The sequence below is a fragment of the Corvus brachyrhynchos genome, unplaced genomic scaffold (assembly GCF_000691975.1).
Source record: "Corvus brachyrhynchos isolate BGI_N302 unplaced genomic scaffold, ASM69197v1 scaffold59, whole genome shotgun sequence".
Classification (NCBI taxonomy): domain Eukaryota; kingdom Metazoa; phylum Chordata; class Aves; order Passeriformes; family Corvidae; genus Corvus; species Corvus brachyrhynchos.
The window spans coordinates 1308039-1321474 of record NW_008246054.1 but is presented as its reverse complement, the minus strand read 5'-3'; the positions used below and the strand labels follow the sequence as shown (position 1 = coordinate 1321474).

The window sequence follows — 13436 nt, the reverse complement described above, 5'->3', positions numbered from 1 at the left end:
AAGGAATTGTCAGGCAGCCCCGGACGGGGCCAAACCGCCTCACCAGCTTGATCCCGAGCCCTGGATATCCACTGATACCCAGGCCAGATGAGGAGCACGACTGTCCATCTTGGAAAGCCCCGTGCAGAGGGGAGCGGGTCCCATGGGCACAGGCCGGAGTCTCAGGCAGGAACAGGTATTCGATGTCCAGGGACTGCAGAAGTCAAAGGAAAGAGGCAGAGAGAGGGGCTGGGAGGGGTGCCCTGGCAGAGCTGTGACAGAACATTGTGCACTGTGGGGCAGAGAGACCAAAGCGGCTGAAAAGACAATAAAACATGACTAGAGAATATCTCAAAGCCAAGCAAGGTCATAAAGGGGACTGGAGATTTCTCAGAAATGGAATGCGGTCTGCTGAAAACATGTGTTACATTGACTCAAAAATTGCAGATAGACAGCTTTTGAAGCATGTCATGTTGGAGTTGGGAAGCAGGAACAAACAGGTACCCAACTATTTCATTAAACATGATTTACGGGAAGTTTTCAGGAAGGTTTGGAGCATTTCTAGTGTACTTTAGCAATTTTTAACTTTTTAGAGTTGGGGATGATCTACTGTGAGGAATGAAAGAATTGAAAATTTGTCTTTAAAAGGCCTCCAAAGTGCAAATCATTGTGGACACCAAGTGCTTGGCTGAAGAACCTAGGCAGCTAGAAGGATGCGAGAGAGTATAACCTGTCTGAGATCCTTTAATGTCCCGTTTGCTCCCCAGAGACTGGGTAGGAAAAATCATACCACCCTCATTCAAGTAATAAATTTAAAACATGTTAAGTACTATGCAAGAAGTCCTGGAAGATTTATTCACAGTTACAGTAAGTCAAAGGCGTGTTTGGGGAGATGAGGAGGAGTGTTTCTAGTACTAATTTGAGTACTTGAGATGAGGTGCTTCCACCGCAGGCTTCCACCCCCAGCCTCTGCCACAGGAGCCATGTGAAAGCTCAGACTTCAGTGCCCTGGCTTGTTCTGTGGTGTGATGCACCTGTCCCCAGCCCCGAATCACTGTTTGATCTGTAGTGCTGTTCCCTGTCCCAGGCAGACATTCCTGTATGCATGTGAAGTAGCTTTGTCACCAAAATTACTGTGTTCAGACAGGGATATTCTAACCCTTTAAACGTATCGGTGCACTAAGGGTTACACATATAACAATGAAATAGAGGTAAGTTCATAGAAATATTGTTAAAATTGGTTGCAAAAGCAAAAAAAATCCCTATGGTCAGTAATGAGTTAAAAAATAAGGAAGCTGGTAAATACAATGCTGATGCAGTGTAAAATAACAATGTGGTAAAACCCCAACATCTTAGGAGTGTCTAAGAGAATTTCTTACGTTTCATCACTGTTACATTTCATCACATGTTCCTTTTTTTGGAACATGGATTGACATTCAATTTAAGAGACAGACTCACAATTTTAGTTTAGCTCTGTTTTGTGTAGTGAGCTTTTTAAAGATTTGGTAAACTTATTAATATGAACAGATGTAGTAAATATTTAATGGGGACATGTATGCAAGAGTAGTAGACTGGTTTATATTTCATTGTTTTTAGACAGGACATGCTAAAGAATAAAAGGCTGGGTGATTCAAATGAGCAATTTAAGCCCTCTCACAGAGAAAATGAGTGGTTGGGAAGTACGCATTCACCCCAGTTTGGGGGCAACAAGATATAAAAGGTGGATTTCGAGAACTGGACTGGATAGCTGAGGTGTTGGATGAACTGATAGTGGCTGATAACTATCACATGTCGGGAAAAATAGTGTTTGGCAACTTCCTTTAAATATATCTCCGTGAACATCTATTTCGTAGTTGACTGATTTGTAGTGAGCATATTTTCTTACCCCGGGGAAGAATTATAATGGCAGTCTCATGCTGGTATCTGCTCATCAACAGTTTCTCAGCCGGGATCTTGTGCAGGTGTATCCCTGAACTTTTGAGCAGGAGATATTATAGTCACATGGGTCATGTGATAAACATGAGACAATACATTTGAAAAACAATATTATAGTGTATTTCAAGAAGAGGATTACCTACCTCAAGTTCACAGTTAATAAAGACAAGTTTGATTAATAAAAATAAGTGGGCATGTGTATGGAAAATTGTAAGGTTCCTTCCTTGCAAAAGAAGATATACTTAATAGGACTGGCAACATGCAAATTCAGTCTATGGAAACTCTGGTTTAAAAAACTGCCTAATAAAACAGCTGTGCGCTTGTAAATCTGGTAATGCTCAGTCAGAGGAAACCAGAAAGGTGAGGACAGGATGAGTGTCCAGAATTTCTCCTACTTAAACAATAGAACAGACACTAATATGGAATTTGTACTGTGCTTTCTAACTGTATTTTGTATGTATGAAGCAAGCAAAGTAAGATATATTCCAGAATCCAGGATACAGAACATGCTTGTACTCCCCAAATGCTGATAATACAATAGGAGAATTCATTCAAAATTTCAACTGAACAGACACTGAATATTTAAATATTTGTTCGAATTGTGAAAACTATATTTTCTGTGAAAAAGAAAATGGGGAAATAGTGTTAAACGTAGATGTTTCTGTTCAAGTGCAGGAAATTTTTCTCTCTATCTGCCTAATAGTAATTTCTGTTCCAAGCTGTAGAACTTTTTTCCCTTGCTTTACCTGGTGTATTTATGTAAATAAGCTGCTCATTAGGTACCCCGAATCCCATTTTCTGCAATTGTGTCAATGGCCCCCATGTCTGCAGCTGGCCCAATGGTTGATGTAATTGTGTCCCAGTGACAGGGCAGCAGAGACAGCGAAGCCCCCAAGGAGAGAGAAGGGTTCCAGCAATGCCTGCTGGCCTGGCCACGGAGGCCTGGGTGTGAGAGGCTCAGAATAGATGAGCTGATTAACTGTGAATCACCCTCCCAGAAGAGATGAAGCATTAATAGCAAACAAAAGGGAAGCAGAAGGGAAACTTCAGGCAGAAGAAAATAATCCAGGAATTAAAAGCTTGGTGAAAGCCCTAGGATGCTTCCAGATTGACCTGAAAGTCTAAGTTCAATACCATAGAAATAGAGGTCTGATACTCCAGGATGGATTTTGGTGAATGTAACTGAACCTGTATTTTAATATGTAACACACCCACAGCAACAAATGTACATGAGAACACGTTACTGTTTCTTCTCTGCCAGTGACAACCCTTCTGAAGCACAATGTAACCTGAATTTACTGGGGAGATTCTCCCTGCTACATTTCAGCCAATGGGAATGGCAAGGGAAAAAATGCTGACTTTAGAGATCAATAGTAAAGCTTCATCTAAAAGGTTATGCCTTGGAAGAGAATATCCTGCTATCTGACTAATATTGATTATAATGTTCATGTACATTTTTCCTAATTTCTTAGTGGATAAATATTAGGAAAATCTCTCCCCATGTTTATAAACTGATGGAAAGCTTATTAAAGATACTTTTTAGATGTGAAACGGAAGTTATTTCATCAACATAATTCTGTAATTCTTGTTGTTATCAAACAATGAGCCTCATGAGTTATGGATCAGGTCATTACAAACAGCTTCCAGAAGTGTTCACATATGTTGCTTGAGAAAAAAAGCCTGTTCTTAATGCTCCCAGACTGGAATTCATTGGGCATTGTTAGGATAGCTGGTTACCCTCAGAGACATTCACTTATGCCCTGAAACAAGAGAGATGTTTAAATCAGCCTATGTGCCTATTTGTATGGATGGAAATGGGTTACATTGACTAGTTTTCCATTACAAGTTAAGAAACAGTAATTTGTAATTGCACAGAGTGAAACAGATATTTAGAAAATCAGAAGAAAACATAAGAAGAAAAACAAAAACAAACAAACAAACAAAAAACCACCAAAATTCACTTATAAGAACATAATCAAAGAGTTAAATCAAAAGCATTCTGTCTCCAAAACTGGACACTAGCAGATGTTTAAGGAAAAGTGTAAGAATGTGGAAATATGTAGAATTCTCTTGCAGCCTCCAATAAATTAGTGTGTTTTCTCAGCCACAGATGCTGCTTCAAAATAATAACTTTTGCAGGGCCTGGCAGTGGGCTCCACGTGGATATCGAGCCGAGCCATTGACCACAAGTCCATGTTGACTGTCACCAATCACCGCCTCATTTTCCACATGCCTCAGCACGGTTTCCGAGAGGTCTGCTCCATGATTTTGCCCAGCACAGCGGTGAGACCGATCATCCTGTCTTCCCGTCAGTGGGAACGTCACTGGATTGCCCTAACTTCTGAAATACAATGGACAATGGCTCAGCAACATCATCCACCAGTTCTCTCAGGACCTGTGGATGCATCTCAGTTCCCATGAGCTTGTGCACCTTCAGGTTCTTTAGATGGTCTCAAACCTCATCTACTCTCACAGCAGGTGGTTCTTCGTTCTGCCAGTCCCTGCCTTTACCTCTGCAGTGTGGGCAGTGTGGCTGGAACATGTGCCAGTGAAGATCAAGGCAAAAACATCACTGAGTACCCCAGTCTTCTCCATGTCCTGGGTAGCCAGGTCCGCCATCTCCTTCCTGAAAGGACCCACTTTTTGCCTGTTCTTCCTATTATCAATGTACCTTTTCTTGTTGCCCCTGACATCCCAGGCCAGAACTAATTCTATCAGGGCTTTAGCTTTCCTAACCTGATACCTGGCTGTTAAGACAATTTCTCTGTATTCCTCTCAGTCTACCTGTCCTTGCTTCTACCCTCTGTAGAGGCTTCCTCTTAAAAGCTAAACAAGCAGTAAAATACCTTCCCTTTCAAGTGTTTGAAGTACCATACACTGAATGACCTTTTCATTTTCCATTTACAAAGAAATAAGAAATAACTATTCTTATTTCTGATACCTGTGATTATACCAATAGCTATAACTCAGGCCCATGAAATCCTTTAATGTAATGAGCCATGCTGGAGAGTCATTCCCCTAAAGAAAAGAGCTCAAGATGATTGACCTGAAATGGCCTCTTCATTTTTTAGTGAAAGGAGATCTAAATATGGCAAACATATTTAGATATGTGCTACTGTCTCTCAACAGACATCTTCCTCATCAGAATCTCTTATGATTAACAAGAATTGGTTATTTAATTTTAGGGGTAAACTAGCAAAATGTCTGTATCAACTATCTGGGTTTTGTCTTTAACTGTGCAGTGATTTTTCTGTCAGAAAAACCTTTTTTTTCCCTTTACTTATTTCCATTGTTTGCACAAGAGAGAAGTAGCCAATTCGGCATCAAGAAGTCAGTGCTTAGAAAAGTGTTATGGTGGAAGAGTGGGCACCCTTTGTTGGTTGTTTCATGTTTGGTGTGTGCAGAGACCATTTTTATACTGTTTCCTGCCAGCATCTTCCCCATAATCACTTTCATTCTCACCTGCTGGATCTGTTTGCCTGTATCATCTAACACAGCTCTTCTCTAATTTCAGAAATTCTTCCTGTTATAAATGTCTTAGGCTTTTACCTTTACCTTCACCTCAGAGCCCTCTCCAGCCAAGAACAGCAGTTTTACACCCAAAATATATCCATCTCACCATGAACATACCTGTGTGTGTTACCAAAGACACCAGGAGGTGGACTAAAGAAAAAACATTGGAAAGGTAAAGAAAGCTATAGTGAAACACCCCAATTTTTTGAAAAGCAGGAAACACCCACCTTTCCAAGGGACAGACGAAGTTCTGCAGCATTGGTCCCAAATTTTCTTTTAATACAGTTCTAACTAGATAGAATAGGCTTTGCAGTGTTTATCCTCCTTCCTGCAGTCTACCAGAGTTAACAGTACTTCTGTATTTTTGCTACCTGATACTGTCTCACACACATTTCATCCTCCAAATTTTCACCCAAGCAGCTTTAAATTAACACTAGGTAGGTAATAACAGTAGGTTGCTTACTCAGTGGTTTGCTTTTCTCTGGGGCTTACAGACCCCTCCTTGCATGTCGCAAAAATCGTCTGGCTCTGGCTTCTCGGAATGGCTCTGCCTTCCCAGCACAAACACTGCCTGCCTGGTTCTTGCTCTGAAGCTGTTGAAGACACTATTTCATCTGCCAATAATAAAGAAGCAACTGACCTAAGTTACTCTTCTCTGTTCACCTTGCTGTGATGGCAGAGTGCTGACTGTACCATTATTGCTCTATAAAGTGAAGTCAGATTTATGAGGCAAAATCTATGATGGTGTGATTCCAGCTAGACGAAAAAAAGCCCAGTATGAAAATAGTTATTCATATCTGTGATAGCCTTTGTCACAGAAAAGATAACCCTCCTGAGCTGAAAGGAATAAGATCACTGATGTAAATCAGACTGCTGCATTCAAGTTCCTCTAAGTTACTAATGAGCCTGGAAGAACAAGGATACTTAGGAGAAATCCAGAACAGCAAGACATAAGTTGTTGGAGCAGAGGGAAGTACTTACTTCAGATGATACTAAACTCTTGTACAGTAGTGCCCAGCTTAAGCTTGTAAGAGCATGAAAGAGAGGGAAGGAAAAAGAAAGAGATAAAAAAAGAAGTAAGAAAGAGATTAAAAAAAGAAGTAAGAAAGGAAGGTGTGAACAAATGAATGAATGAACAAAAAAACCAAGGAATTTATAAAATGCAGTGTTTCTTACTTGGTAATGTTTATTATTTGAAACATGATGTTATATTTTGTTGCACTCATTCTAGAAATAAGAATAATAAAATCTTGGTATGAAGCATTGGCGTAGGCGGTGTTATTTTCTTTGGGTTTTCCCTGTCTCACAGAGTTGATGGGATCCTAATTTCAGAGTTTCAGAGTAGAAATTAAAAGAACTTTTTTATATGAAATTAAAGCATATTGTGAGCCAGGCTTCAAATGCAATCACTACAATCTCCATAAATCAAAAGACCACTAGCAGTGTCAGCTTCACTGCCCTTCTAAGGAGGAATTGCTTATCCTTTCTGCCATAGGACAGGGGCAACATGATAACTATTGATGGCTCACTACTTATTAAGTTGTCATCAGACAACATGTTGTCATAAGCTATTATTTTTAAATTGTTATTAAGAAAACATCAAATGGCACTTCTGTAATGTAAGCTGGTTGTTTTAACAATGAGAAGGTATGTGTTGATATCAGAGTTGAACTACATAATGTTAAAATCAAGATTTAGTTCATATTTCTGTGTAGAAAACTGATCAAGTATTTGAATTACTACAATCTTCAACAGTGCAACAGTGATTGAATAGTAGGGGTCTGAGTCTTATGTAATTTATAGTCATTTTATGTGAGTGTAATTCCTTATGATTGCTGAACCATGATATTCCAACTTACCTTTCTGGCAACAGCCAGTGCTCGGCAGGCAGTAGCTGTTTTGAACTTAAATATATAAAATGGAGTTGATGGCCTACAAATTTATTTTACTGATTTTCCTGCTTTAATGTTCAGAAGACATCAGTAATGTTACCCCTGATTGATATTAGGGTAAGTAAGTTCCAGATCTGCCCATTCTTGTTTGTACTCCCCCTTTGTCCAAGAAGTTCAAGTAAGATGTGTCTGATGTCCTGTACATAGTGGGGGAAGAAACCTGGTCATATTAAGAATTCAGCGATCCTTGACTAGCTTGGGGATTGTCTTTATACTGTCATTGATTAGTGTCTGTTGTTAACTTAATTTTTTAAAACATGTAGCATTATTCTTCAGAGACTGCAGGGTTGCAGTACAGGAGAGATTTCTTCCAAAACTGTAGGCATTGTTTGAGAAAAAAAAGAGTGGTGCTTTATTTCTAGATGTTATTTTAATTAGTTCTTTGATGCTAATGATCCCATTCCATTTTGGGGGCTAAAAACTAAACACAAACCAAAGTGCACTTATCTAAACATTGCCACTTACTTTATACTTCACAAAAAGTCAATTTTATTTGTGTAATTGCTGCAACTATACATGATCAAGATGTAACGAGGTGATACCATGAGCTAGCAAATACCTCTTCTGAATTCAATAGAGAAACTTTAAATAGGCAGTACTGCAAGCCAGCAAATATGCTCCCTTTCTCTAAAATGGGGGTAACATCCTGCTGGAAATGCTCTTTTGAGTCTAGTTCTGACACTTTTGTGGTATAATATAAAATTATAAGGTGGGGATACCAGTATGCTCCTGTCCTGCTGCCTCTAAATGGAGCCATCGTTAAATGTGGTTTGATTTGTCCTGGTCTTACAGTTAATGAAGACTGGGTGGTATTTCATCAGGGTTAATGCTCTTGGTCCTTGTTATTAATTCCCCTGTAAGTACTCGCCTTTTTCTAGACTTTCCAGTTAGTCCTGTAGGATGTTAAAAAATGTTTTGATACATATGTTAGTTGTTTTAATCGTAGAGCTATAAAGAACTAAGTCAAGAAAAGCCTCTCAAGTAATACACAGGAGTTAGTTTATAAAGTAAGTAAAGCTGAACCACTAAGTAATAGTGACCACAATATAATTAACTTCAAAATCCTCAGGGGAGAGATTGTACAAAAAATGAGGAAGCTAGTTAAAAAGACCCTAAAGTCAGAAGTGAGGAAATTAAAATCCTTCGACTCAGCATGGAGGCTACTTGAGCAACCATAACAGGGTAGCAGAAGGCACGCATAATCCCAAACAAACACGGACGCTGACAAGCAAAAACAATCCATAGGGCTGCAGGAAGGTTCACAAAGATTGTATAGTCAAACATGTATTTTTCTGAAGGTAGAATTATAACTTGTGAAGTCAATATGGATAAAACACAGTGGCTAAGATACCCAGTGGAGATTAGAAGGATGACAGAGGATTTGAGGAGCAGATAGCTCCTCAAACATGAAAATAAGATTTTTTCAAGTATTAAGAAGCAGCAAGCCTGCAAGACATTTTATAAGTCCAGTGGGCTATTTGGTAGAAAAGTAAGAAAACTAATGAGAATACCGTGACACTGAAATGAAAGTAAATGACTTGTTTGCATCAGCATTTTCACACAGAATTTAGGGTAAAATAGATATACCGAATTTTCTCCTGTTATGTACTATAGAAGAGGTTTTGTCAAACACAGGAATTAAAAGATGTGCTGGAACAAATTCATAAATTAAATAAAAACAGGCTCCTAAGACTGGAAAGTAAATAAATAAATTCTAAGGGGATTTCAAACAGAAATTTCTGAACTACCAACAAGAATAGTCAATCTGATTAAAGTCAGTACACATCTAAAGTAGAAAGCATTTATCCCCTAAGAGGTATAAGGGTAGTTCTGGAAATGTCAACACAGAGATCCATATACATAAGAAATAAAACCAAGTTAAAATAAAATTGCCCATTCCTTAAGTTAGAATGATGTGATCAGAATTCAGGGACCTGTCCTGAAAGTACGTACTTCTCCAGCTCTTCAGGATAGTGACCTCCAACATGTCTACAAAGCTATTTGAGTGTTTTAAAATGTATTCATTTCCAACTAAAAATGATCTCACAGGAAACAAGTAGTAGAATAAAAAGTAAATGTAAGGCATGTGTGTACTAGGGGTGTAGGGGTGGTCTGGCCTGACCTGGGGTGTGCAGTAGTAAAGAGCCAGGGCAGTCTGGGCTCGCTGGCTGGCCTGTGTTAGGAGAAACAGACAGCCCTCATGGCCTGGGACCTTACCCCAAATGGGGGGGATTAATCCCTTCTGCAAGTGCTTTTTTCTCTCTATAGGATTGGGAACTTGGTGTAGTTGTAGGATATTAACTACTACTAGCTCCTACACATGGGAGGAGAAATGAGCCATGTCCCAACTACCTGGAGATAAGGAGGGTTTTCCCTGGGGAACATTCTGAGGATTCTGATAGGACTCACCATTTCTGGGAACAGGCCACTGGGTTAGATAGGCTACTGACAGAGTGGGGCATTTTGTATTCTCCTGGGTTGCTGTAGAAGACAGTGTTTTTCACAATTAAGTAGATTGCAGTTTGGACATTATCTAATGTTATCCTTCTAGAGTAAAACATTGACGGAATCAGCAAAGTAACTGGCAAAATTCTGTGGTTTGTAAAGTGAACCTTTAGGAGATTGATGTTTTTCCATGAACTTGGCTATCTATAAAGTAACCAAAAACTGTTGGAAAGAAACCTAAGGATGTTATAAAAGGACTGGCAGAAAGACACGGAAAATGGAAAAAGCAATAGCAAATCCGATAGTTTATTGAAGTAAAGCATACCAAATTCTGGAAAACATTTGGGAAAAGGTAACCTGCAGTGTTTTTTGGGAGAGTACATGTTGCTCAGGTTTGCATAATTGATTTTCCATAACTGAGAGGTCCCAGCATTCAAATTAATTGTATTCCTTTGTCAAGATTATAATTTTACATTGTTATGCTCAAAATTCCATTCTGATACAGTTGAATATGCTTCTATTTCTAGAGAGTTTCTTCTATTTCCCATCCTTTGCTACCTTGTCAGTGTTGATGTAGCAATTGTGCTTCTCTCTGAAGTCACTGGCTGGACATCAAACTGGGGTGCTGCACACAGGCATAGACACAAGGCAGCGTGTCCAGCTGTGGGAGGGGGGTTAGAGATCTAGAATGAGAATTGTTTTACATACTCACACACAAACCTTCATTCTGGAAGGTGAATACCTAAGTTAGGCTGATCTGTGTACAGCACAGACTTCTCTGTTAAAGCTGAGGAATACTATTCCAATTTTGCCTGCCTTTACATTTCATCATTCAGAATTTTTGACTGAATTGTAGATTTTGACGTCTTGTCTTTCTTGATTTCCCGACCTTGTCTTTTCATGGTTCTTCAGTTGCCTCTCTAATAATTTCTTCACTTATCCTTCATCCTGACATCGCATCTCCAACTCTCTGAAGATATTTAGCAGACTTATATTTTTTGCTGCCTACTCCCCCTTCCAATCCAATCTTATTTTGTTGTAATCTCACAGTCAAACAGATTGAGCTATCATCCCTATGTTCCCAATTGTCAGATCCACTTATTTATTCTAAACCTGTCTTCTCCTGTTTGAAGTGAAATCTCACTTTGTCTTCTTGAAATGTCTTTGTAGATACCTCACCATCATCTGCTGTTCAGAATGGGACTAAACAGAATTCCTTCCCTCTTTCCTGCCTGCAGTCTTCCCCCACTCATTCCTTAATCACTATGTACATACTGCATGTCATTCAGCTTCTCGCCATGTATGGTCAATGCTTCTGGTTTGAAAATGTATTTAACTTGAAGAATGTCCAAAACTCTTTACAGTAACAAAAAAAAAAAAAAACTTTAAAAAAAAAAAAAAAAAAAAAAAAAAAAAAAAAAAAAAAAAAAAAAAAGAAAAAAGAAAAAAGAAAAAAGCCCACAAAGGGTAGTTGAAATATTGAGCAAGCAGAAAGTGATACGTTGAGAAGCCAGAATATGGCAGTGTTCTCAGTACAGCAAAGGTAGAGCACCAGTAAAGGCAAAGCGACCTTGTGCATTGCCCCCCGGGGTGCTGTGACTGTGACCTCGGGGAGCCGCATCCAGGCGGGAGAGGGAGTTCACTTGCCAGGGCCCATTCAGTCGTGAGCTCCTCTGCGAAGCCGCCCAACATGGGGTCCAATTAGTGCCACTTGTATTGGGGAATATTTTTTAGAGACCTGCTGAAAGCAACTGCAATAAGATTCTCAGATTAACTTTACACAAGCCACAGCTCCAGGGCCCTTAATCATTTTCATTCAAGGCAGATTTTGACTGCAGTCTGTAGGAGTTTTTGGCTAATGAAGGATCAGGTCCATCCTTTTGGTAATTTTTTATCATTACCTGGTTCCTATTCTGCTAGCCACTTTTCAGTCTGTATTTTTATTACCTTTCCCAGAAATTAGGAATAGTAATGTTTACTACTTCTGTTAAGTGCCTATAGTTATATCAATAAAAACCAGGTAATATTTAATTTCTAGAATTACCCACCTGCCACTGAACTAACAAAGCCCATATAAATCATTCCAAATGAGCACCTTGAGACATGTCGAGTCCCAGGTTAAGCATTATAAATGCTGGAAAGATGCAGAACAGAAAGTAAAAGGTCCATCAACTAGACTTTTTATTAAAAAAAGAAAGGGTAATTATTCACAGATATCAAATCACACTAGTATGAGAAAAAAACAGAGGGGAAAAACTTGCTTAGTAGTCATCCAACCCTGAATTTGAGCTGTTGTTCTTCTATGATTATTGTCTTTTGGTATGACTCAAATGTGAACTACACACAGAGAAAGAGAAAGAAAGAAGAAAATTGAGCTGAAATTAGCCTCCTGCTCAGAGGGCACTGGGTTATCTTGTCCATTTCTTATCCAAAGATAGTAAAAAATAAGCTTAAAAATGTGTGTAATTCTCAAATATACTTGAGCTAGAGCATATTAACTGTTAAACTATCGCTTATTTGTACTGACCACTGTTTTAAATACAGGAGAAAGCACTAGCATTGTAAAATGTCAATTGGTTATGTTGATTCCAGGAGCCAGGCAGACGTCCTTTGTGCTGTTCACACTTAAACCTGAATTATATTGCTTAAGTAAATAATTAAGACAAAGCACAGTAACATTTGTAAATAAGTTAAATAATTGATAAAATACAGGGAGGGGAAACATATAAATACGAAACAGTATCTTCTGTTTAGGAACTGATAAAATGATGACTTTGTTTAGTGTGACTAAATGCAAGGACCACTGCCTGTATTTTATGTCTGCACTTAGTTGCTGGCTCAGACCAGACAAAAGCGTATCGCGCAAAACTATTTTAAGAGAAATTGCTCCTTGCCATGTAAATTCCTGCTAACCAGTGATTGCTCACAAATACTCCATTGGGAAAACTGAAATCATTAAGTAAACAATTTAAAAGCTGAAGTAGAAAGTGCCGATTGCTCTAGCTCAGCTCACCAGGCTGCTCAGATACAGGACTCCTTGCCAGTGTAACAACATATTTGGAAATATCTGGAGTGCCCATTTTGTCCCTCGTAATGAGGAAGTGAGGCCAGAAGTGGTAACTGGTGGAAAGACAATGAGGACATGAACAGCTTCTGTTGCTAATCCAGGCATTGTCCCTACTCCATGGGGATAGCAGAGGAGTGTAATCAGTATCTCGTACTACTGCAAAACATATTATTTAACATATATTATTTAACACAATGCCAACTGCATTGATCTGCTATGAAACTTATACTTTTAATAAGTTTTAAAACGAAGTGCTTCCTACCTCTGAGTTTCTGGGTTTCATTTCCCTTTCCCTCCTTTTTCTAATCTCTGACCTGCTGGTGGCTGAATAAAACAAAGAGTGTTTCCCTGTTCCTGGCGCGGTGCTTACGGGAGTTCCTGCGTACCTGTGGCATTTGCATCCCCGCCTAGTCCCAGGGCTGTCTATGGGCACCCTGACCCTGCCTGGGGTCCGATGTCCCCGTGCCTGGCGGTCCCCTCGGAGCGGCGCGGAGGCTGCGGGGCCGGGGGTGCCGGCTGGCTGCCGGGACCCGGCCGGCCCGGCG

General features: G+C 39.5%; 1 protein-coding gene across 1 annotated transcript in view; it reads right to left on the bottom strand.

Moving 5' to 3' along the window:
* The window catches only part of DENND1A (DENN domain containing 1A), a 165065-nt gene extending 162328 nt beyond the window's left edge, over window positions 1-2737 (bottom strand). The window contains exon 1 of the mRNA XM_017745390.1: window positions 2698-2737. Coding sequence (XP_017600879.1) covers window positions 2698-2737 — 40 coding nt within the window. The remainder of the gene's footprint in view (window positions 1-2697) is intronic.
* Between the last annotated feature and the right edge of the window lie 10699 nt (window positions 2738-13436).